General features: G+C 50.5%; 9 protein-coding genes across 9 annotated transcripts; 5 read left to right on the forward strand and 4 right to left on the reverse strand.

The window, feature by feature from the left end:
• Positions 1–2390: 2390 nt before the first annotated feature.
• Positions 2391–3688, forward strand: F5B22DRAFT_525046 (uncharacterized protein). The gene has a single exon (XM_047972662.1). The coding sequence runs from the start codon at positions 2557–2559 to the stop codon at positions 3331–3333; it is 777 nt and encodes a 258-aa protein (XP_047825695.1). The 5' UTR covers positions 2391–2556; the 3' UTR covers positions 3334–3688.
• F5B22DRAFT_525040 (uncharacterized protein) lies at positions 3685–5062 on the forward strand. Its single transcript, XM_047972661.1, has one exon. It carries the CDS (start codon positions 4044–4046, stop codon positions 4971–4973), a length of 930 nt encoding a protein of 309 aa, XP_047825696.1. The 5' UTR covers positions 3685–4043; the 3' UTR covers positions 4974–5062.
• Positions 5063–5595: 533 nt separating this feature from the next.
• Positions 5596–7433, reverse strand: F5B22DRAFT_651716 (uncharacterized protein; the record flags this gene model as incomplete). Its single annotated transcript, XM_047979510.1, has 2 exons — positions 5596–5697; positions 5757–7433. The coding sequence occupies 2 exons, from the start codon at positions 7431–7433 to the stop codon at positions 5596–5598; spliced, it is 1779 nt and encodes a 592-aa protein (XP_047825697.1).
• Positions 7434–8713: 1280 nt separating this feature from the next.
• On the forward strand, positions 8714–10670 carry F5B22DRAFT_627816 (putative glutathione S transferase). Its single transcript, XM_047976357.1, has 3 exons — positions 8714–9437; positions 9551–10083; positions 10166–10670. The coding sequence occupies exons 1-3, from the start codon at positions 9374–9376 to the stop codon at positions 10394–10396; spliced, it is 828 nt and encodes a 275-aa protein (XP_047825698.1). The 5' UTR covers positions 8714–9373; the 3' UTR covers positions 10397–10670.
• Positions 10671–11331: 661 nt separating this feature from the next.
• Positions 11332–13549, forward strand: F5B22DRAFT_627821 (uncharacterized protein). Its single transcript, XM_047976358.1, has 5 exons — positions 11332–12044; positions 12091–12194; positions 12265–12638; positions 12690–12751; positions 12809–13549. The coding sequence occupies exons 1-5, from the start codon at positions 11858–11860 to the stop codon at positions 13105–13107; spliced, it is 1026 nt and encodes a 341-aa protein (XP_047825699.1). The 5' UTR covers positions 11332–11857; the 3' UTR covers positions 13108–13549.
• A 109-nt stretch (positions 13550–13658) lies between these two features.
• Positions 13659–15157, reverse strand: F5B22DRAFT_525116 (uncharacterized protein). The gene is made up of 2 exons (XM_047972665.1): positions 14344–15157; positions 13659–14292 (listed from the first exon to the last, which is right to left on the reverse strand). The coding sequence occupies exons 1-2, from the start codon at positions 14795–14797 to the stop codon at positions 14135–14137; spliced, it is 612 nt and encodes a 203-aa protein (XP_047825700.1). The 5' UTR covers positions 14798–15157; the 3' UTR covers positions 13659–14134.
• F5B22DRAFT_525102 (uncharacterized protein) lies at positions 15129–16793 on the reverse strand. Its single transcript, XM_047972663.1, has 2 exons — positions 16397–16793; positions 15129–16304 (listed from the first exon to the last, which is right to left on the reverse strand). The coding sequence occupies exons 1-2, from the start codon at positions 16527–16529 to the stop codon at positions 15460–15462; spliced, it is 978 nt and encodes a 325-aa protein (XP_047825701.1). The 5' UTR covers positions 16530–16793; the 3' UTR covers positions 15129–15459.
• F5B22DRAFT_525179 (NAD(P)-binding protein) lies at positions 16529–18260 on the forward strand. The gene has a single exon (XM_047972666.1). The coding sequence runs from the start codon at positions 17058–17060 to the stop codon at positions 18051–18053; it is 996 nt and encodes a 331-aa protein (XP_047825702.1). The 5' UTR covers positions 16529–17057; the 3' UTR covers positions 18054–18260.
• A 207-nt stretch (positions 18261–18467) lies between these two features.
• F5B22DRAFT_639916 (uncharacterized protein) lies at positions 18468–20711 on the reverse strand (the record flags this gene model as incomplete). Its single annotated transcript, XM_047977783.1, has 1 exon — positions 18468–20711. The coding sequence occupies one exon, from the start codon at positions 20709–20711 to the stop codon at positions 18468–18470; it is 2244 nt and encodes a 747-aa protein (XP_047825703.1).
• Between the last annotated feature and the right edge of the window lie 1697 nt (positions 20712–22408).

Genomic DNA, 22408 nt, shown 5'->3' on the forward strand with positions numbered 1-22408 from the left:
ATACTCTCCATTATCTATCTACCTCTTCAGTTGCAATCAGAGGTAAACTTGTTGTTACTTTTATTTACGGGAAATATTAGAACAAAATACAACGAACGAAACTAGACAATCATGGAACTTACTATCTCGACTTTACTGTTCCTTGCGTCAGCTACGGCTGTTGGGCGTGTTGCTGGTGTTTCGACGGACGAATGTCCTTGCACTAATCCCGTGCTCGGCACATATTGTGGGGATACGAGCCCTTATTGGACGCCGTGTGAGAGGAATTGCGAGAGTTTGGTTAGCATTTACTCTTTCTTTTGTTTTTCTCTTTCGCTTTCTCTCTTATATATGTATACTCTCTCTGTGTGTCGTTGTTATCTATCTCTGGATAGAATGGGTGGATGTGATATTGGCACGACGATATGTAATTTGTTCTTGTGGTTTTGCCATGTCGTTGCATTGAATTGGGTCATACTTAATTTGCTTGATAACTTACCTACCTCAATGATTAGGTTCAGTGTATCGGATACGAATGGGTCTTTGCCGGGTTCTGGCCTGGTTGCGGCGGGGTCCCTTTCCCATATTATCCAAATCCTATTCCGCAGTTCCGCATCGATCCTGTGGTGTATCAGGGTAATGGCACCCAAGGCTGTTATTGAAGCATCACTTGGACTGTCTTCCTTTTCTTTTGCTGGAGAGTTGACGGTCTAGCGCTGGTTACTTTGTTATATAAGCGCCTTGATAGTATTCGGGTAGGACATTTAAATAGCAATTTACATTGCTGATTTTGTTGATGATTAAGTATCTGTTCTTGTTGGGATATTGAAATAGAAGAAAAAAAAAAGAGAATAAGGATGCCTATGTGTGTACTTGTGAAGGCATTTAGCCCTTTTCGTGCTACAAGGCTACCTGAGAACTTGAGAGACTGTTATAGTGCTATATAGTTGATGTAGACACGCAAGGTCTCGACCTTATAACGTCGTTTCTATCTTTTGGATAACGTAGCGGTTTAGTATACACTCCTATTCTGTTCCATGACAGAGACTGACACAATGATACCTGCCCATAGATTCAATGGTCGAATTTTGAAAGTGTCCTTAGTTCCTTGATAGTACTTAACCTTGCACTTATTTGGAATACGAAACCGACGACGAGGTTGCTTTTATCATGCTCAAGTACAAATTTCATTAATACGATTTTGTCTCCTCAGAAGCCGAATAGGCAATCAGACAAAAGTGTTATGACTTGTTGTGACGAATGATGATCGCGTACGACAACGCAAAACACCATGCTAAGGACACTTTCGTGTTACTCCCGCATGGATACACCAGTCGTGTCACATAGGTATTGCTATCATCCCGTCCGGATATAGAGATCTGAATTCATCTAAGTAATGCCTTGGGTATTTATAGAGAGATTGCTTTAACTAGTTATACTTTATTGTAAATGGGCGCAATCGTTACTCACAACGGCTTACACCTAACTAATAGTGATGTCGAGGAAATAATCAAACTCGGTTTCGCAACCTCTTTCTTTTAATAAAAGCTTCCTGATCTAAGTTATCAATGACGCTTGGTTACATTCGGGGCTGTGAGCCGAGACCCCTGCCGTAAGCCCTACACACATGGAAGGCTAGGCGACCCATTCCAAGAGCTTCTAAAGAGACTGAATGCAGATCTCCCGACGCGGGAGCCGTCAATAAATCAACGCTCGACTCGCCTGGTGATTAGCAGACGAAGGTAGACTAGCTCCTGTTGATGCGGACTGGGAGGGCTGAACGGATGCTTTCACACTCCTAACATACATGGCGGTTCATCTCGTCATTTGGCATGAGTGCCAACGGCATCGTGGCGCAGACACATCGTGCTGGTCAATAAATATCAAGTAATGACAAGAAGTTTAGTGAGTAGCAAATGCGCTTGCATATGCTCTGTCAGAACTACTGCACAGCCTGGGATCCCGTATATTGGAGTATGACATGCCACTGGCTTCTGATTTGTGCAGAACTGTTAAATTGTCATTAGTCCGACCATCAAACAGTAAGCGGGACCTTCATTTGCGAAACCGAGATCTTCGGTATCGGTTTCGACCACGTTTTTACCTTGCAGCACTTAATACTTGCCGTATAATTACCTGGTACTAGTGCTCACTCTACGAATTGAACTCAATTGGACCCAACGCTCCATATAGACTACTAAAGAGTAAGAAGGAAACCCCTGACAGTACCCTGAGTTATCAGGTGTACCCCAGAATCCTGCTGTATAGCTTGTGCCTCGGTTAGCTTGCTCACCACAGCCAGGATCGTTCGTCATTAGATTGGAAGCCAAGGATGGATTCGAGATGTATGGTCTATCTCAAATATCTACATCTTGGCAGTCATCGTGACGAAGAAATCTAAGTTATGACACTACGTCTCAAGAGGATATATAAAGGAATCGATAGCACCCATTTACAATGTGAAAACATGAGCTTCAACGCGACTAACAAGGACAACTCGCCTTTCGCTCGACGACTACTTCTTGACGGATTGCCCAGTATCGACGCTAGTCAGCCATCATCAGCACAAGAGCGACAATGGCACTCAAGAATGTCCTCCTTCTGCTCACGGCTGGCCTCGGCGCCCTCGCCAGTCCGGTGAAGAAGACGCCCACAGAGCTTAATGTGAAAGTAATCGAAGGCTCGTCGAAAGACCTCTCAGCGCTCGAGTTGCCCCAAGCGAATAAAGCCATCCTGCTATTCCGGAGCCGTCTAGGCGAAGACGCGACACACTCGCTCATCGCGGACGACGTCGCAGCCGCAGACGTCTACTGGCACGACGCGCTGTCGGCCTCGAAAACCGGCAAGTTCGTCGGCGGGTCGATGCGCGCACGCGGCTACGCGCCGAAACACATCTTCAACGCAACGACCGTTGCCCTCTGGTTCTACTTCGGCGGCACCGGCTGGCCGAACGATTTCCTGCAGTCCAGCCCGGAGCACTACCTCAGCTTATCCGGCGCCGGCCTGCGCGATCCCAAGGCCAACGTCGAGTCCATCGAGAACTGGGGGCCCGGCCCGATCACGTATTTCAAGGGCATTCCCGAGACGACGCCGGATTTCATCCCCGCTCTCCCGGAGTTCCCGGACACATACAAGAGCTCGAACGCGCTGACCCTTGCGGATGGGACGGTGTTCGCGCACTCGATTACGGCTTTCCGGGACTTGCCTGGGGGCGTGGGCGTCGAGATTTACTCGGGTATCTGGATCCCTGATAGTGCGCCGTGTGAGGTGGTTGAGGGCGTGAGGGCGCATGTCACGGTTGAATTCGCGAATTGGTTGAAGCTTGCTTATAAGAAGGCTATTGCGGCGAAGTAATCTTGGTTAGATTGGACCGTTGGTTCGATGTGTTGCTTATGTATTATTACCTATGTAAGAGAGTAAGATGATCAGATGAATAGTAATAACAGCGCATGTCTCCCGGTGCGCTGTCTTCTTAACCTATGGCTGGTTCGTTGATACGTGTGAGAATTGAGCGACTTCATTCACACATAATTCTAAATGACAATCAACTGACCTCAGTCAGCCAACTCGATTTTATTTTGATTCATCGCTTTCTTCGCCCTCATTCCGATTAGAGAGAGAGAGAATACCGGGCCGCGCGGAAGCATCCGAAAATGAAGAGAGATCCTAGGTTGCATCCTAGCGTCATCGCTCTCGCTCGGTCCCGAGTCGATTGCATCATGGCCAAGAACATCTGATATTCGGCCGGACGTTCTCAATGATACCTCCTCACCTACCCGTCGAGATAGAAAATCCACATGGACTACCTATGTCCGTCCGCCGGATGAAAATGAAGGGCTTACTAATAATTGTGTCAAGACTTACAAGACTCGAAACTTAAAACTCACGTCTGCTCGTCTCCCACTCATCTATCTATCTTACTTCCAACCAACATCTCACGGTGATTGATTACAATCCATGATAGCGCTGGGAGCGCGTAGTATATACATACTTACTTGTACATCCATCCATCAATGTAAGAAAGAAAAGGAAAGAAAGGGGGAAAAAAGGTATCAAAACACACAATGTCCGACCGGAAGAAACCCTTCGACCTAATCCGCCGCGGCGAGAAGAACAAAACACTATCAGGCACCCTAACCTTCGTCGGTCTACGTCTCGCCGACATCCCACTCCAATACGCACTCCTCTCACACCCATCTCCATCATCACCGGTCTCAGGGCTCGGCGTGCGACTCCTCACCTCTCTCGGTTTCCGGACCATCTTCACCCACACAACGGCATCACTCCCGTCATCCCTGCTCCTCCCCATCGCAAGTCTAACCTCATCCTCCGCGTCCCCCGGTCCAGCAAAATGGAACACACTAGGCTGGATGGCGCCCCTCGCTAATCTCACGCCCACATCCCTCCTCCTCCTCCTCATGAGCGCAGGGAGCTCCGCAAAGCAAATCTACTGGCAAACCGCCACGTCGCAGGAATCCTTCCCGCCGTCCGCCGCCGCCGCAGTAAGCGCTTTCAACACCTTCGTGAACTCCGCGAACGGGCTCTTGTTTCTCGCGCTGGGCACCACGTCGTTACTTTCCTTCCCGCGGATTGCCTTCCCCGCGGGCGGTGTCGCGACGCAGGGCTTCGCAATACCAGTAAGCACCGTCGTCGGCACGCTCTTGTATATCTCCGGCATGGCCATCGAGACGCTTTCCGAGCGTCAGCGCGCGGAGTTCAAGTCTCGCGCCGAGAATCGAGGGAAAGTGTGCAAGGAGGGGCTGTGGAGCTGGGCGCGACACGTGAATTACTTCGGCTATGCCCTCTGGCGAGGCGGGTATTGCATGGTGGGCTGTGGATGGATCGGCGGCGTGCTGATGGGGTTGTTTCAGGGCTGGGATCTGAGTTCGCGCGCGGTTGCTGTGCAGGATGAGTATTGCTCGGCGAAGTACGGGGAGCAGTGGTCGCAGTTCAAGAGAGATGTTCCTTATCGTATTGTTCCGGGTGTTTATTAGGGAAAAAAAAAAGAACAGAAAAAAAAAAAAGTGTTTGTATATACTACAATGCTGTGTAATGAGGTCTGGAGTCGTATGTTCGGCGTGAGTAGTGAAAGGGAAAGACGGACGACGAATCAGCTCACCACAGGGCATCGTTCATCAAGGATAGCAAAATAGGGCGTCAAAAAGGTGTTGTATGGCACTCAGGTCGACGATGCATCACCGGCCTTCTAGTTTTCGTAAACCGAGTACAGAAGACGAGTTTCAGAAATTCGAGTCTGACTCTAATATACACATGACTATACCAATACCAAGTCCCTCGTGCCATTTTCACGCCTCTCTCCTTACACTTTTCTAAAGTGGGCACAGCTGAATGCAATTCCTTTCAATTCATCCTTTGCTACCTTATCCGGTTACCTATATCACATAGCCAACTACTCCTACCTAGGTTTCATACGAGATAAAAACTCCCCTCCCTCCCACCTTAGAGCGATCAGGATCCTCCGTAGAAACGCCATATTCGATACATGTGGGCTTGAACCGCCCGTTAAAGCCGGGTCAAACACTGATTGATTGATTGATGCTGGATGATTGAAACGTGAGAAGGAAAAACAGCGTTATTCTAGTTGCCCTGTGCCTTCTATATCGGTCTGACAGGAAGGTCGGTGAAGTGGAGATTCTTAGTCCACCGCGGTAACTTCCGATATTTTTCATAGGATTGGCCACAGTTGGCGCATAGTGACTATGAATTATCATTAGTAATGGAGAAAAAGTTAGTTTGGATGAACAGCTTCTACTTACCCTAGGGCCATATGGACCGTCACGAACAGCCCATACGCCAGTACCCCAGATACGGCAGTGAGTACACCGCCAGTTAAACCTCTCTTGGTCCGTTAGTGAACCGACGCCGCCGCCCCCATACCCAACGTCAGGTGTTCCTCGACCACCCGGTGTGCCCGAACGTCCCAGAGGGCTCAGACTTCGAAACCTCCGCTTCTTCTTGGACCTTTCACCCCGCCCCATGCGTTCCTCCTCCACCTCGACCCCTATGCCAAAGGGGATACCACCCACCATACCAGCGTTACTACTAAACCGGGCCGTCTCGCGACGTAGACGACGAATCTGCCTTTCTCTATCCACTTCCCGTTTTTCGATTTCTTCCTTGGAGAGAGTTTCGATCTTGGGCTCCCAGCTATCTGCAAGCTGCTCCGGGTCGTAACGCCAGCCGGCATCGGCGCCATGGGCGGCATCGTTTGGTTGCTCGGCGCCCATAGCACCCCAGCCAGCCACCAAGCCTCCGGCCTCGCAAGCCTCTTTCTTGAGCCGCAGCACTGCTTCGTAAATAGCATGCGTCAAGGCAGGAACCCATTCACCCCATAGACCTAGATCGGCGCAAGTCACTTTGGCAAAGGCCTCGGCAGTCCCGGGCGGGTGTAACAGTGACCATTCAAATTTATCCGTGTACACTTCGGACGAGAGGTTTATGTTCAAAGTGACAATGCACCGGTATGTATCATCAGGGTTATAGTCTTCAGAATCTGCAGGGATGGGAGTGGCGGTCGCCGTCACGTCCTGAAGCTGTGATGGGACAACCTTGGAGGGGGTGTCGAGAGCGTACCGCATAGGCGTCTCTGGGCCCCGACTTGACTGGGGCAGAGGCGTGGCGGGCGTGGCAGATTTGTCACGGTATGTCAACTGCGGTGCGTGCGCAGATGTTCCATTAGGGGCGTTTCCATTGACGACAGTTTCATTCGTGGGTGTCCTGTCACCGGAATGGAAGAGGGGATGGAGTGCGACACCAGCGTACTCTTCCAGTTGTGTCCGAATCTGCTTGCTGATCTCGCTCGCAATGGCATTCTGATTAGGTAGGTCTAGGTCTTGGACAAGCCCCAGGGCAAACTGGTCGGTCGTGATAACCGTCTCATGTAAATTCCAGAGGAAAATATCCCTCAACTTGTAAGGGACCGTCATCTCGCCCGGCTTGTAGATGAAGTGGTCGTTGATGGGTGGCTGGGTGACGCCTCTCGGCAAGGGGAATGAGGCGGTAGGGATGAAGGCAGGTATGTCGACGTCGATGCGAATAGGGATCAGGGTGACGGGCATGGCGGCCTGGGCCTGGGCGCTGATGTCGGCGCTGCCCTTGGTCTTGGTCATCCAGTCTCTCCAGATGCCCTGTAGATGTACGGGCACGTTGGTGTCCTTGCCGACCTTGTCACCGGCATCTGCCCTCGAGGCACTGTCCTCACGGCGCAGACTGCGCAGACCTGTGGGCCGCCTACGGTTGTCGTCATCATCATCGTCATCGTAGTCATAGCCATCCTCGGCGTAGTTGATGACGGTGGTGCCACGCTTCGTGGTGCGCGCGACGGGGCCGGGCGCGGTGGACTGGAGGACGGGGGTTAGCAGCGAGTTGTTGTAGGTGCGCAGACGCGGCGCATAGCTGGACGAGAGAGCCTGGGGGAGACTTCGGCCTTCCATGTCGACTAGGGGTGGTTGGGTGTGATGAGTGGTGCTTGTGTGAATCAATTGCCTTCTGCTCTCTCTTTCTCTTTCTCGTTCTCGTTCTCGTTCTCCCCCTCTCTTATCTCATGTTCAGATGCGTGCAACAGGAACGGGAGAACGAATGGTGTCGACGAAGGGGTCGCGCCAGGCTGCAGTTAACTAGATTCCACACCAAACGCAGGCATGCTCATCTCCCTCGGTATTTGGCGGCGCTGTGAGTAGTGCAGATTCCAATTCCAATGCCAGATGTGCAATGTCAATGCCAGATATTGAATGCGCTAGACTACGGCGGCGGCGGCGGCGGCGGCGTTAGCGATTGGGGCGGACAACCGCGTCGAATGGTCGGGTTTTCGGGGTGTCGGGAAAGAGAAGAGTCGGCGGAGGGTCGAATGGAAGATGATTGATGCTATGACGGCCGACAAATCGTGATCGAAAGGGATATGGTCTTGTGGTGGCTTGTTTTGTTCTTGATGGTCGTGTTCTTGGGCGTGGCAGACAACCGCAGTTCGCGTCCCGAGTCTGAAATTTCCCTGTACACTCACTCACAACCAACAGGCACGCCAGGTACATCGGTACTTGCTAGGCCAAAGTACTTGCAAGTACCTTGACAGGTACACATATGTACCTTACAGCTGCGGATAAGCTAGATGAATATCCGGTTAGCGCCTCTGCATCAATCTCTTTTCTATTGGCTCTATCAGCTACAGTGGGTACGAGCTGGGGCACTTGAGCCCCCCTTGTAGGTAGCACGAAGTACCTTCCTATAGCTATCTTCTACTATGATAGCCTGTGCAGGCCTGTGATAGTGAGAGCTGGCAGGAACTGTACAGAACTGTAGGCGTGATGGGGAGGAAGCAAGGGAGCGCCTAGCGCGGACAAGCTTCGGTACTCCCACCCTAGCAAGATAGAGGTACCAGGTTGTAGCCGCCTGTGTACCGTCACTCTAAAACTCAATAGCATTATATTGCCTTATATAGCGATATCAGCCATTGCAAATCCCCTCCTACCTACCTGATAAAAGCATCTCCAACACACGGGGGAAGCTCCAAGGAGTCGAAATAATACATCGAATAATACATCGAAATAATAGATACGCCAGCTTCAAAAGCTAGGATTAGGTATGTACAGTTACTATACTAGGTAGGCATACTCGCAGGGAAGACAGAAGAGCTCGAAATATACTCATTAAAAGGTTATATATGAGAGGTAGGTATATGTATCCATAGCTTAAGTAGTTAGTTATCCAATGTTGTCTACTCCAATCATCCTCACTCTCTGAGCTATCTTGGACAAATATAAGTAATGCCAATGAAGGTCCTTTTTCGTGTACAGACCGAGCAGTATCATGATGCTCATCTACATTTCACACGCCGGCATGTCACCTATATAATCGGCATCCAGGCTTGCTAGATCCATGAACATACCTCAATATGAGTCTTTCCCGAGCCATAGAATGCAAGCGCAGGTGATTCCCCATGCCATGCTAGTAGCCAACGGGCTAGAGTTACGACATGAGCTGTGAAAATACGGCCCATACGCGGTCCGTCATCGGTCCATGCATCAGTCATCGTTCCGACTTTACCATCCCGCATCCGTGATGGCCTCAGCATAGCAATTATAGCTTATATAAAAGCTCATAGACCTGCGAGCAAGGTTACACGTCGCTGCATATTCATTCACCTTGCTTGGTAATGGTGTGATGAGAAATCAATCGCATGTTGCGCCCTTTGCTTTACATCCATCCATCCTGCCTTGTACGCACACCTATGCTCAGCCATCAAGCCTCTATACATACTCTATATATCCAGCATATACGAGCATATATATGTGTTTGATAGAAATACATTGAAGTAAAGACGTCAATTGACAATTTACTCTCTTTCGCTTACACGACAACATCATCTAGAGCGATCATAATGGCAAACGAAAACAGCCCCGAACCAAGCTATACGCTTTACGTGTACTATACACGATACTCGAGTGCGTCTCTTTCTTCTCTGCTGATAGTACAATTCCCGTTGTGTGCCCGATCATTGGCGCTTGAAAAATCCAATGTAGGTAAGTAGTCAGTCATATACTGAACACGGCTCCAGGCTGGGGAGTCCGCGCACAGCTCATCCTCGAATACTTCAACATCCCCTACAAGGTCCAATACTTCAACTACACCATTCCCGCCCTGACTCCTCCCCACGAGCTCACGACTCTCCCCGTTCTCGATGTGTCCCCAGCTCCCGGCGCCATCGCCTCCTCGTCAGAGGAAGAAAGTCCTCTCCGTATCCCCGACTCCCTCGCCATCGCAGAGTTCCTAGCAGACCAGCACCCCGAGAAAAACCTCTGGCCCGCAGACCCGCAGCTGCGCGCCCTCGCGCGCGTCGCCGCTGCCCAAATGCATTCCGGCTTCGCCGCGCTGCGAGACGCCTATCCCTCGAACTTCGTCTCGCGCTTCACCGGGCCCGGGATACCCTTCCCCGAAGCCGTGGCGAAAGATGTGGCGAAGCTCCTCGCGCTGTGGCATCGCGTGCGCGTGGCCTCCAGTAAACGACTTCGAGAGCTCGGCGAGACTGATCAGGGGTTTCTTTGTGGCGGGTTTAGCATTGCTGATGCTTTCTTTTGGCCTGTGCTTTGGGTGAGTTACTTGCCTTCCTCGTCATTCTATGAGAAAATGTGTATGATTATGTGATGTGAAGAGGATTCTGATTGTTGCATAGCGTCTGAGGAGCTACAATGTGCCGCTCGCGGGCAGTACTGATGAAGCTAGGAAGTGGATGGCGACTATGTGGAATCATCCTGTCATGAAGGCACAAGGGAAGGAGTACTTCCGCCAGGCGAGGGATTCGCAGTCGCACTTTGGAGTGTATGATGATTTGTTCAAGGCGACATCTGATGTCACCTCGGGGACCTTTTCTGAGGACTGGGTTTTCGATGGGGATATTGCTTAATATCTAAGCTATCCCCAAGGAGGAAGAACAAAAGTAAATGTATCAGAATGAGTAAGGATTGGGAGAGTTTCGTATCGTATATTTGAGCTTTTCCTGTGATCTAATAACTTTGAAACTGGGCAAAGAATTGTGGCTTCTATTATTCTGGCCACGTTGTGACCCTCCGTTCTGACCCTCTCACTAAGTATACTATAAATATATATTGTGAATAGACAATGTTTTCTGAGCACGTTAACGAGGTAGAGCCGCAATCAATTCACTGTGCCCATTCTACGTGGCGCGGCGCATCACGAGCTGGACCTCTCTCAACGCTGATCTGTCTCAAAACTATATTTATCCCAGCTTCAGGGGATCATTTGATTCTTTTCCAGTCGAACTATATTACTTGCTGTTGTTTATTTATTTCACTCACTACCTGACGAGGCTCTACTATCTCGTTGGGTCGCTGCATAGTTGTTTATATTACCTATAGGGGGTTCCTTTCCATGATCCCCCACGCCTTTCATACGCAGCCATCCCAGGTAGTGTTGCACCTGAAAGAGAACTGCACACACGGGATGCGGCGTGCATCTCCGTATCACTACATGTACACATGTACGGATTATATGTAGGCTGTCACAGCCTACCGTAAATCCTCTCTGGTAGTAAAATCAAACATGGCTGCCGAGGTGCTTGCTTGCAACTCTCTTTCCGGCTAAAGTGTTATTCTAGATAGGAAAAACAACTTTGGGGCTCTTTCTAAAAAAAGAAAGAGAGAAAAAGAAAACAAGATAAAGATTGCAACTCAACGAAGCCTATTAATCCGTTGGTTTGTGCGACTCGAGGTATACAGACATGGAAAGTGGGGGTTAAATTCTAACTCCTATCAAAGTCGATCGTCTCCCCGCCGCCCCTCCCCCCCCCAAAAAAAAACCCTGATTGAATCTTTATATAGACGCCATTTTACATTATTCCCACTTAATGTCTGGTTTTCCCACGCCCAGATCTTTGCAAAGTCAATATAAAGCAGCTTTACCTGTATCAGGAGTATGTGGTGTTCGGTTTGGAGTCCCCACTGGTATGATTTAGGGAGCAAGATAAATTGAGCCCATCACCTCGTAGATTCGCTGCCAGTGTCCAGGTACTTCATGGCCGTTCATAGGCTCGCAACGCTGATCAGATACGACGCAGAGTGATATTCGAGGGGGGGGAGATGGGTAAAGTGACAATGTCTGTCACCCACTCTAGGTGTATACTGCGCAGCCTGCCTAAAATACCAGCTCTATTAGTATTGTAGCCAACAGAGTATTCGACAATAATCAAGTCAAGAATGTAACCCCCCATTCATAGAACACTGCTAAGAATAGCCGGTACATATCTCATAGACATCTCCCGTGATAAATATATGCTACGCCGACGTCCTTGTGTCTTCAAGCTCTCTCATCCGACTGCAGTTGAATTATTCTACCCCTGTCGTTGAACATGGCGGAAGGTGTGACAGCTCAAGCGAGATTGGCTGTCGCCATTGTCGGTCTTGTTATTGCCTTATCATCCACCGCTCTACGCTTCTGGTTCAAATTATCGCTTAAGAAAGGCTTCCAGGCAGATGACGGATGGGCACTGCTGGGGATCCTGGCCTATATCGCGGGGACAACTGCGGATATCTGGGGTGAGTACCATATGCCTTTAACCTTGAAGCAAACTAACATGCTCAGGTCTTTTCAATGGAGATACAAGCAAGCAAATCATCGATATTGTCGCGGAGCTTCTAAAGAATCCTACCCCAGCGAAAGTGAAGACACTTGAAAACTACTTGAAGGTAGCCATCGCCTCCCTTAATAGTTTCCGTCTTAGTTGAAACTCATTTCATGTCTAATCCTCATAGTTAGGCTCTATTCATCGGTTATTACATTGCTCCATTCGGACTTACAAGCGCCAGGCTCTCTCTGATTCTGCTGTACCGGCAGATCTTCGCCACACCAAAATACCGGGTAGCCTGCACCATCGCCATCATGATTAGCGCGTTATGGTGGGTTTCTGCTGTGGTAGTGAACTCGATATTGTGCATACCAATCAGCAAGCTCTGGAAGCGTCTAGAGCCTGGACATTGTTTGAACTTCAACCTGTACTTTCTTGTCATCGGTATCTTGGAAACGACGATTGATTTATATATCCTTGCCATACCAATAAATGCCATCTCTACTTTGCACATGCAATTCAAGATGAAATTGATTGCATCCACCATCTTTCTTCTGGGAACCTTGTAAGTGTCTACCTCACAGGAATTGATGATCCTTGAGACTAATCTTAAAAGCACAATCGTCACCAATATCCTCCGTATGAAGTACATTTACTCGCCCAGCGGCGGCATTGACGGTAAACTTCTCCGAAGAGACCAGAATGGCTAGATGCAGCGCGTTGACGAAGAAGCAGTCTCCTTGAGCGCTTCCACAGTATGGACCCATGCTCATTGCGCCACGGCGGTTTTGTGTGCCAATCTTCCTGTGTACAAGCCCCTTGGGACTATGCTCTCCAACCTCTACGGGGTAATGTCTAGCTTCATTGATTCGCCCTTGCGCTTCATTGGGAAATACACCAGCAAGAAAACGATTAGTGCAAGCAAGAATCTCGGTGATAACTTACAAATAATCGGCGATCCACCCAAGCCCTCACACGGGCCAGGTTTCTATACAGACGAACTGAACAGCAATATAATCACTGATTCATCATGAGGGGATTACGCCTTCGACGACAGGGAGACCAGGTGACTCTTCGCTAGGCCTAGTGAATATGCTGATCCAGGGAATTATAAAGACGCAAGATATTGAGATATGTGGACTCTGTAGTCCAGAGACTAGATGCTTGATTATATTTTCTACGGCTCGAGGTTGAGTAGTCTGCCAATGTATGCTACTACCAGTACTCGCTGTCCTACATGCCCGCAAATGTCCAGCCCCCCGATCTTGAAAGCTAAATTCCCCTCTATTGCTACCCATTGATTGGATCATGAGAGAAAAAGAAGTTGAGTTCTCGTAAGAGTAGGGCTAGCAGTGCAGTCAATCCACACCAAACGTGCAGTTGCTGGGCCACTGGTACATGGATGCCGTCAAATTTTTGATAGGACAATATAACGTCACGCTCATTTAGCTACATAATGATACTCTTTAATTCCCCCTTACTTATACTTTTAACCTTCTTTTATGTTGAGTTTGAAAGGGTATATTTCATTAACCACATATTAGACACTCCCATCCCTATCTTTTTCGTAATGAATCTAGATGAGCATGGCAGCAGCTGAATAACAAGAATAGTGATCTGCAACTTCGGAAATAGACAGTCGTATCGTCCCAAGATAAAGAGCTTGATTTGAGGCACCAAGCAGATCTATGAGTACGTGTGTTAGGGTAAGAAACTTTAGAGTGATTGCATACACATCATATCAGACTAGCTATCACCCAACCTTGATCAATTCAAACTAAATCGGTCACAAGGATATTCGACTCTAAGCCGGACGTTGATGGACTACCGACGCTATCTTGCAAGCGACAGTGTTGCCACTCACACTAGCACTCATTCCATTGATGGAGTACACTGTCGCTCTGTTGTAGTTCTCAGGCTTCTTTTTGCACCAGCTCGAATTACTGCTTCCCGGCACTCGTCTGATGCTAGATTAGGACCAAAATACCAAAGCGCGCTCGTAAATAGAGAAATATCACTGCATTACGTCGTATCCAAGACCACAAAAGCGCTGTTGTTTCTCTATAACCCAAACAGCTCCTTCAAAACCAACACTCCTCTCGTCAATGCATCCATGGCTACAACTCCATAGCCACCCGCACCAGCACTTTGAAGGAAAGCGAACAAGGAACCGGGTGCTATCGGGCCCAAGATCGACTGCGCAGCGGCAGCAGCGGTACCTACGCACTCTAATAAGATAGTGACGGGAGGCAAGAGTTGATCACACCTACCTTGTCCAATGCCTGCCGCTCCAAAGCCCAGGAAGTTCAACACTGGTCCCCAGAGGAGTCCAGGCACTACTACGACTCCAATCCTAGTAACGTCCCATACAGCTGCGAGGATCGTCTCAACGGGATTTCTCTGAAGATTTTCCCGTGCTTGTGCGGCCCATTCTCCAGCACCTCTAGCAATGGCTCTCCCTGCACTCGCCGTATCTTTCATGGCAATGCCGAGGTGAAATTCGGGCGCCTCAAATATTGTCGGCCAGCGTGGTCCCGGGGCGTCTTCTTTAGGCTTGAGAGCTGCCTCGATGTCTTTCTTAGCAATGTTTAGGTGGAATTCAGGTGCTTCGAAGAATGAGGGCCAGCGCGGGCCCGAAACTCCTGGGGGGAGATTCGCAGCGCATTTTGTGAGATACAGAGCGAGACCCAAGTATAACAACGCTATACGAACTACGAGAGTCATTATGTCGGATTATGATGCTTGTTACGGTTGATACGCAAAAGCTGACTCCTGCGGTCCAGTATGTAGTTAAGTCATTTGGAATGGCTGTCGGAACGGAGCTTAAACCCCTCTCAAGTCAATCAATTAGGATACTGAAAAGGCCAAGGTCGAGGCAGGAATCAACGTATAATAAATGGCTGCCGTGATGTGTAACGACCTTGTCAACGATCTTGTTTGAGAGTGAAGCTGGGTGGGTGAGGTCGCTGCCTAAATGTTGTTTACTGCTGGATGCATTCGGGTGCTTCCAGCTGTTGCTCAGCTGTTAGCAGTATTGTCTGCTGATTGTCCCGATGTGACGCTGTCTCTGGTGCCGTTGGTGCCCCTCCGACACCGATGAATTGACATGGTGCGCGCATGAGGCTTATATGCCGGGGCGAGGGTTGATATGGCTATAAGCACAAAAGCTGGCTATGATAGGAAGTACTCGAGGAAAACGACATGCAAAGAATCAATAATACGGCTTCAATAACTGGCGCGCTTCATCGTGGGTGCGTTGTACCTTGGACAATTCGTTTATGAGGCGATAGGTATCGTTCTTCTTTTATCACGTTGCTTAATGTTACCAGGAATCCTTCGCTGGGGCCGTCTGGTAGTCTGAGCCACAAGGTATGCGGAACGAAGCTCTACATCCACAGACCGGGGATACCAGGCATCGAGAGATCCGTGACCACATCATCACTATCAATAATCATCTTCCACTTGCTGAGAAACCACGGCGCCGCCTGCCAACTTCGCATGTCCCAGGGGTGAGATTCCGTTCCCCTCGATGTGTCGCGGCCTCGACATGTCAGCGCATTCCGAGTATAGATGTCCAGTTTCATATCCCAGAGCGAGAATATGTGAGGAAGAGCTGCACACATTAAAATAGCGCGTTCGCGCAGCCGAGGTATAGGAATCAGATCTAGACTGGCGTGGTGAGGCACGAGGATTTGTGCCAGGGTCGGCTTGAGGGAATCCGGGAGAGAGCCATGTGACGAGGCCGCGATAAGTGCTGCTGGATCCTCGTTCATGTGTACCGACGCTCGGTAGAACGGGGACATGCAGGGGTTCTCGCAACCTATTAGCTCTGGGATATTTATACCTATGCAAGCTGCATTTGACAGACACGCTCTGAAGACGGCCGTGAAGTTATCCTCCAAACCCCCTCGTAAGCCCGAAGGCATGTTCAGGGAGCTTGTAGTCTGCACTTCTAATGGCGGTGCTGCGGCTATGGGTGCCAATGAAACGGCGCTAGCTTCATTCTGAGATATAGAAGACGGCGGGGACGGGTTCAATACAGGCTGCCGCGGCCCAGTCACTGACCGATCGCCCCCATCCGAACGCGACGTTACCTGGCTTACAACACGTATTGGAAGAGAATCAGATATATCTGGAGTCCCTACATTATCCTGTCGTGGCGCCAGCGGGCGCGAGCTCGCAGTACCAGGTTGCTCTTGAACAGTCCTCCTTTGCTCTTTTTGCCGTCTTCCTACATGCGCTGCATTAGTACTCTTGGAGTGATATGGTCACGGCATCGGGTCTGATTTCAACTCGCAGTGAGTGAAGATCGGGAGCACGTACTATAAGCCCTCTGGGCAAGCCTGTTTTGCTCCTTTCGAGCCGGCGTAACCACTCTTTTCTTGGTTTGTTTTTGGGCCGACGTTCCAGCATCAGCATGAGTGTTATCTTGCTCTAGCGCACGGCTGCTATCCATCCTCCACCTTGGCCTCTACGCCAACTGTGCCTCTGGGTATTCGAACTGTGGAAGACTCCTAAAGCCAATGAGTTACCAACGTCATCAATAAGCCATTCAGTTACATGTAGCGGGGAGTCCTCAAGAGTGGGCGAATTGAGTTTATTCCCGCTTAGCTCCGGCTGTGTTTGGTAGCGTCAGAAGGATCAGATCGACTTGCCCTTGGCTTACGGGTTACTAGCCAATCGAATTCTCAGGAATACCGTCAGCCATCCAAGTTCACGACCTGTTGTTTTCCAGTTCATTAAGACTCTTGTGAACAAATTTCATTTAGAGGACGGAGATACGAAGTCTACGATTGCAGAGAGCTCGGCGTATATACTCAAAAATGGATATATATATCTCGAGAAGTGAGCCCTTGACAATGGCTTCAAGCAGAACATCATCACACGTTCTTCATCAATTACTTGATCGCACATCAACTCGCTGGTTATAAAACTGCCTCTGCACCCTACCCAAGGCAAGCCCACGGCCTTCCATACAAACAAAATGACATCCCATCCCAGAAAGACTATTGCCATAATCGGTGCAACTGGGAACCAAGGATTCTCTGTTGCAGAGACCTTTTCATCGCTCCCCGGCTGGCACATCCGTGCAATCACTCGGTCTCCATCGTCGGACAAAGCAAAAGAACTCGCTCAGATGGGGTGCGAGATAGTCCAAGCAGACCTTGCGGATATCCCATCTCTATCTCGCGCCTTCGACGGTGCACATGCCATCTTTCTCAACACCGATTTCTGGGCGACGTACCGCGCGTCTGCCCTGGCGGGCGACGATCCGGAGAAGAGCGCCAAATTAGGCTTTGAAACAGAGATCCAGCACGGCAAGAACGCTGCCCTGGCGGCTGCGGCCGTGCCGACTCTGGAACGCCTGGTTTATTCTGCCCTGGGCCCGATGAACGCTGCTTCGGGCGGGAAGTATCCGACCTCGTACCACTGGGAGACGAAGGCTCTCATCGTAAACTACATCGAGAAAGAGCAGCCAGAGCTCGCTGGGAAAATTTCCTTCGTCTATATGGGCGCGTATGCTACCAACCCTCTCCTCTCTCCGAAGCCTGACGCCTCCACTGGTGAATATAGAGCACTGCTTCCCTGCAGCGGCAAGACCCGCATGCCCATCTGCGACGAGACCAGATCTCCTGGGCCCTTTGTTCGAGCTCTTGTCGAAGACGAAGCTGCTGGTGTGAAACTCCTTGCGTATGACAGCTACTTGACCATGGAAGAGGCCGTCGAGGCTTGGTCGAGAGTTACGGGCAAGAGCGCCACGGTGGTTGCTCTGAGCATTGATGAGATGAGCAGACGTACTGGCGTGCCTCACGAGGTTCTCTGGGCACCCGCATTCGTTGAAGAATTCGGGTTCATGGCTGGGGTGGAAGGTTTCATCGAACCCGCCCAGTTGCAGAAAAAGGTGACCACGGCGAGTTATGAAGAATGGCTGAGGACGAGAGATATGAACCAGTTACTTTCACGCGATTTCACTATATAAATTCTTCCCACAGGCATTCCCTCAATCTCTTGTCTAAGGTGTGTGTGTCTACTGCATGATTGAGGTATCTGCTCTAGTTCGATAGCTTGACCTAGCGTGTTCAGGATGATGAAGAGTATAATCTAAATAGGAAGATTGAGACGCCCCTGGTTCATGTATCAATGTCACTTATAACCTTTATGGAAATAGAACGGGTTTTGCGATGCATGTGGTTGGAAGTGGTCCTTCTGAAAATAACAAAAGTGATGAAAATAACACCGAATATAACGAAGAGATAAATAGAAAAGAAGGCGGGCCAAGAAAATCATATATCCGTCAATCATAACGTCGTTCCATCAAATCCATTCGTTGCAAAATCTCCATCAAGCTCACAAGACAGTAAACCTCGAAACCATTAGGTTCCTCGCAATCCAATTATACTATACTGATATCCACGATCTTAGAAACGTCAGTGTTGTAGCGGCTTCCAACCTTGAAGTCCTCGCCATTCATGGACCCGTGTAGATAGCAGTCTCCGACAAACTCGTAGGCAGAGTCAGACACAACGAGGTGCTCGTCGTCATCGTTACCATCATCGCCGCGTAGTTTAGGCCGCAGAATATACGGAAAGAAGCCGCCAATGATGGCAACGACGACATCGCCCTTCGCGACCCCGCCTCGCGCGCGGTCCTCTCGTTGGGCAGGGAATAATTCCCCGCGCTCGGCACGCGCAAAGGCGCTCGCCATCTCCGGATCCCGCGCCTGCAAGAACGATCGGAAGTCCATCATCATCATCTGGCTGAGCGGGTCTAGCGCGTTGCCCCCGGCCATCCGAGTGAGCATGTGAAGATCATCATTGGCATTAGCATTGGCATTGGCAGCGTCCCCGAGCTCTCCCCGCGCCGCCTCGCGCTCCTCGACACGCAACTTCGGATCGACGCTGACGACGTCTTCGACGGCCGTCATCCCGAAACGCTGGCCCCCGCTGGTCCGGAAGAACCGCCTTCCGAGCGATAACTGCCCGAACTGCGCCGCGAAGTACTGCCCTTTGCCGCATTTCGGGAGCAAGGCCATTACTTCTGGCATGTTGCGCATGCGGGCCTGGATTTCTGGCGTCCGGAGCTCGTGCGGCGTGCAGTCTAGCAGCTTGAGCACGGCCTCCTGCGCCATCAGGCTGTGGAAGCTCGCGCCCATGACCGCCGATGGCGCGGCCTTTTGTGAGCCCAGGGTTTCCGTGAAGGCGGAGCTGAGGTTCATGAGCAGCGTCCTCCAGAAGCGCTCGTCCCTGTCCTCCACTGTCTCATTGTTGCTCGGAGCAGGGAGATTCCGGTATTCTTCGTAGCACAGGCTGGAAAAGTTCCCGCTGTCGAAGACGCGCGAGACGTGCTCAACGCGGTCTAGCACGTACGCCTGCACGAGGAGCGCGTTGTCGTCCTCGCGGACCCGGATCGTCTTGCGCGGCGAAACCGTCTCCCACCACGCCCGCAGCCCGTTCTCCGTTACGGACACATGGCTTTGGGACGGCGACCCCGCGCTGAAATCAGGCACCCAGCTAGGTAGGTCCCGGATGCGTCTCGCGCACGGCACGCGCTCGTTCAGCCACACTAACAGGTCCTGCCGCTCGAGCACCGTGTACCGCGCCGCCTCGATGAAGACCTGCTGCGCGGTCTTGGAGAAATCGACGCGGGGCAGGGGCTGCGGGCCCGCGCTGTGCTTCTTGACGCGCTCCGAACTCGTGGACAAGGGGATCATGGAAAAGACGTAATCTCTAGGGTCCTCGGCACCGCAGTCCCGGGCCGTCTGGATCATGGGGAAGAGCTCGAGGGTATCGCCCAGACGGCGACGGCGCTCGGCTATCTCGATCGCATTGACGCAGAATGACGCCTTCTCTACGTGCGGGAGTATAGGGTGTAGTCTGTATTTCGCGTGGAAGAGTGGGAATGCCCGCACTGCGCCCACGTAGTTGGACCACCGGATGTTGCTCCGTCCGCAGACGATGAAGGCTTCCTTTGCGAGCACGATCTCCGGTATGCTCTGCACGCAGGTGAAGTACGCCGACCCGACCGCGTCGAACAGCGCGTCCCATATCGCAAGGTAATCGGAGCTCCGCGCCGCGAGAGCCGGGAATTCGTCCTCCCTGAGCTTCGCCTTGATCCCGGCCAGCTGCTGCATTGTCGCGCGGCTCAGGCTCACGTCTTGCGACAGGTTGACGTGCAGACGGGCTTGGTGCCACCGGTTCGCCATCTCGTGGATGACGTCGAAGGCCCGCGACGATAATGCGGACTTCTCGGGCCCGAGCCAGCAGAGCGTCTTGTCGGCGTTCGCAAGGACCTGTCGGATCGTGGTGCCTTCGAGAATGCGCTCCTCGGCCGTGCGCCCGACCAGGAGGTCGGCCCAGAGCGTGCGGGGCTCCTCTTTGCGTCGAAAGGTGCGCAGCGCACTCTCCAATGCTTCTGGAACCTCAAAATCTTCATTATCGACCGAGATATAGACCGTTTTGGCGTTCTTGGCGCGTTCGTACGAAATGCATTCATACGACGTGCCCTCCAGATCAGCATCGATGAGCGTGAGCTTGATAGGAGCGTTCTGCGAATCCGCCGGCTCTAAAACGGCGAGGCGGGATTTCACACCACTCGCTGGAGCGTTGACGAGCCTCGCAAACGGATTATTGCTGCTCATGATTCGTCTTAGACTGGACGTAATGCTCTGCGTGAGTGATGGATTTGAAGCCGCGAATCGTGTAGTGAGGGTGAGGGTGATGACCATGGAGTGATTCTAGACATCTTGGCTACTCGCAAGCTGCCATTTATAGTCATTATGGACGTCTTATTCCTCCTGCCCGTTCGAATCCTGCGCATGTCTGCCTGGTGGATATGATTGTCTGCACCAAAGCATTGGGAACCAACATGTTTGCTCTCTGCGAATCCATCAGGCAGCAGACCTGATCTTGACTAAGTAGGGAACCTCATGCCAAGCAAATCAGCCCACTCATATTGCTGGTCCAAGGCACCAACAGCATCAACAAACACGATTAAGCTGTCGACGGTACTATATCTATCTCACTCGCCATGTTATCATGACTTCCGTTGATCCCAGTGTAGCTAACAAGATGGGAATACATACCTACTCATATATGCCAGCGTTGAGGTACGGCCCTCAGTGCTGCCTGCCATCATCAGACATAAATAAATACATCCATAAGTACGGATTATTATCCGGGCACTACATACCGAGTGCCTTCTTCCGCCGAGATATAGTAGAGGAGTACCTCGACTAGCAGCAGTGCAAAATGTCCACAGAGCAACCACGGTAAGTACAGCCAGCTATAAGCCCAAGCAACGAACGCTATTCAGCTACCGATTTCTTGCTCCCTACTTACCTAGCATTCACTGTGAGAAGTAGTGTAATTATAAAATCAGAGCAGCGAACATCACCGACGAAAGCAACAGATCTGGTATATATCAAGGTACACAGGCCTGAGCCAACAAGACTTTCAATCTCTATCAGCTCGTTCGGCCTTGTATTGCTTTTTGTACGCGTGTATGTATGTATATGTATATATGAACAATTCGAGAATCGCTTGTATCGCATGCTAAGGGTTGGTTGAATTCTGTCCATACCGATACCCATTGCGGATACTTTCGAAAACGATTACTCTTGCACACCTGATCTATTCCCCCACCAAGCCCGTAGGCAAGAAGAGCCCTCGAATACATAAATAGGCCGTCTACTCCCAACATTCTTTCCTCGCTCCTTCTCTGCCGCTTATCCCACACAACCGCCATGCAAAGAGTTAGAGAAAAAAAAGACAACAGCAAGGGACATCATGCCAGTCGTGAATAGAATAAAAGAATCATAGACATCAAACCAAGAAAAGTGAAAGCCGACCTCGAAAAAGAGATGTTTGAAACCATGGAAAGATTAAACCCCAGCTCCATGTACCCCAATGCCCAAGAACCCCATCTTCAGTCTAAACGTAAAAAAAAGGGACGAAATTGCCCTTGTGAATGCCTAAACCAGGCCATGGAACATTGCCCAATCGCAAGATGTGAGAGCCCTCGCCCTCTCCAAGACAAAGCAAGGGGTATCGATGAGGATTCTAGTTTCCAGATCCCTAGATGTCGCCGTGATACTTTTGAGATGTCTCCAGAGATGCAAAGATTAGGAGATATCTCTCAGATACTTTCGGTCCGGAGTATCTCCCACATGGCGGGACCTAGAAGGCCCTGTTAACAAAGGGTAAGGAGCAGGCAAAGGTTCCCCTCGATTACATCTCCATACGATCAATGTGAAACTAGGCATGTGAAGTGTTGCAAAGCCAACCAATAACTGTAACCATACAAGGCGAAGGTCCAGGGCCATTATGAGAAGGATAG

Source organism: Xylaria bambusicola (assembly GCF_022495145.1).
Source record: "Xylaria bambusicola strain CBS 139988 unplaced genomic scaffold F5B22scaffold_73, whole genome shotgun sequence".
Classification (NCBI taxonomy): Eukaryota; Fungi; Ascomycota; class Sordariomycetes; order Xylariales; family Xylariaceae; genus Xylaria; species Xylaria bambusicola.

Coding starts and splice junctions, on each gene's coding strand:
- F5B22DRAFT_627821 (XM_047976358.1), top strand. CDS start 11,858: ATGGCGGAAGGTGTGACAGCTCAAGCGAGATTGGCTGTCGCCATTGTC. Junction 12,045..12,090: donor GACAACTGCGGATATCTGGG/GTGAGTACCATA, acceptor TAACATGCTCAG/GTCTTTTCAATGGAGATACA. Junction 12,752..12,808: donor GCCCAGCGGCGGCATTGACG/GTAAACTTCTCC, acceptor ACGAAGAAGCAG/TCTCCTTGAGCGCTTCCACA.
- F5B22DRAFT_525040 (XM_047972661.1), top strand. CDS start 4,044: ATGTCCGACCGGAAGAAACCCTTCGACCTAATCCGCCGCGGCGAGAAG.
- F5B22DRAFT_525116 (XM_047972665.1), bottom strand. CDS start 14,797: ATGACTCTCGTAGTTCGTATAGCGTTGTTATACTTGGGTCTCGCTCTG. Junction 14,293..14,343: donor AGCGGCAGGCATTGGACAAG/GTAGGTGTGATC, acceptor TAGAGTGCGTAG/GTACCGCTGCTGCCGCTGCG.
- F5B22DRAFT_525102 (XM_047972663.1), bottom strand. CDS start 16,529: ATGGATAGCAGCCGTGCGCTAGAGCAAGATAACACTCATGCTGATGCT. Junction 16,305..16,396: donor GCTTGCCCAGAGGGCTTATA/GTACGTGCTCCC, acceptor CAGCGCATGTAG/GAAGACGGCAAAAAGAGCAA.
- F5B22DRAFT_525179 (XM_047972666.1), top strand. CDS start 17,058: ATGACATCCCATCCCAGAAAGACTATTGCCATAATCGGTGCAACTGGG.
- F5B22DRAFT_627816 (XM_047976357.1), top strand. CDS start 9,374: ATGGCAAACGAAAACAGCCCCGAACCAAGCTATACGCTTTACGTGTAC. Junction 9,438..9,550: donor GTACTATACACGATACTCGA/GTGCGTCTCTTT, acceptor ACACGGCTCCAG/GCTGGGGAGTCCGCGCACAG. Junction 10,084..10,165: donor TCTTTTGGCCTGTGCTTTGG/GTGAGTTACTTG, acceptor ATTGTTGCATAG/CGTCTGAGGAGCTACAATGT.
- F5B22DRAFT_525046 (XM_047972662.1), top strand. CDS start 2,557: ATGGCACTCAAGAATGTCCTCCTTCTGCTCACGGCTGGCCTCGGCGCC.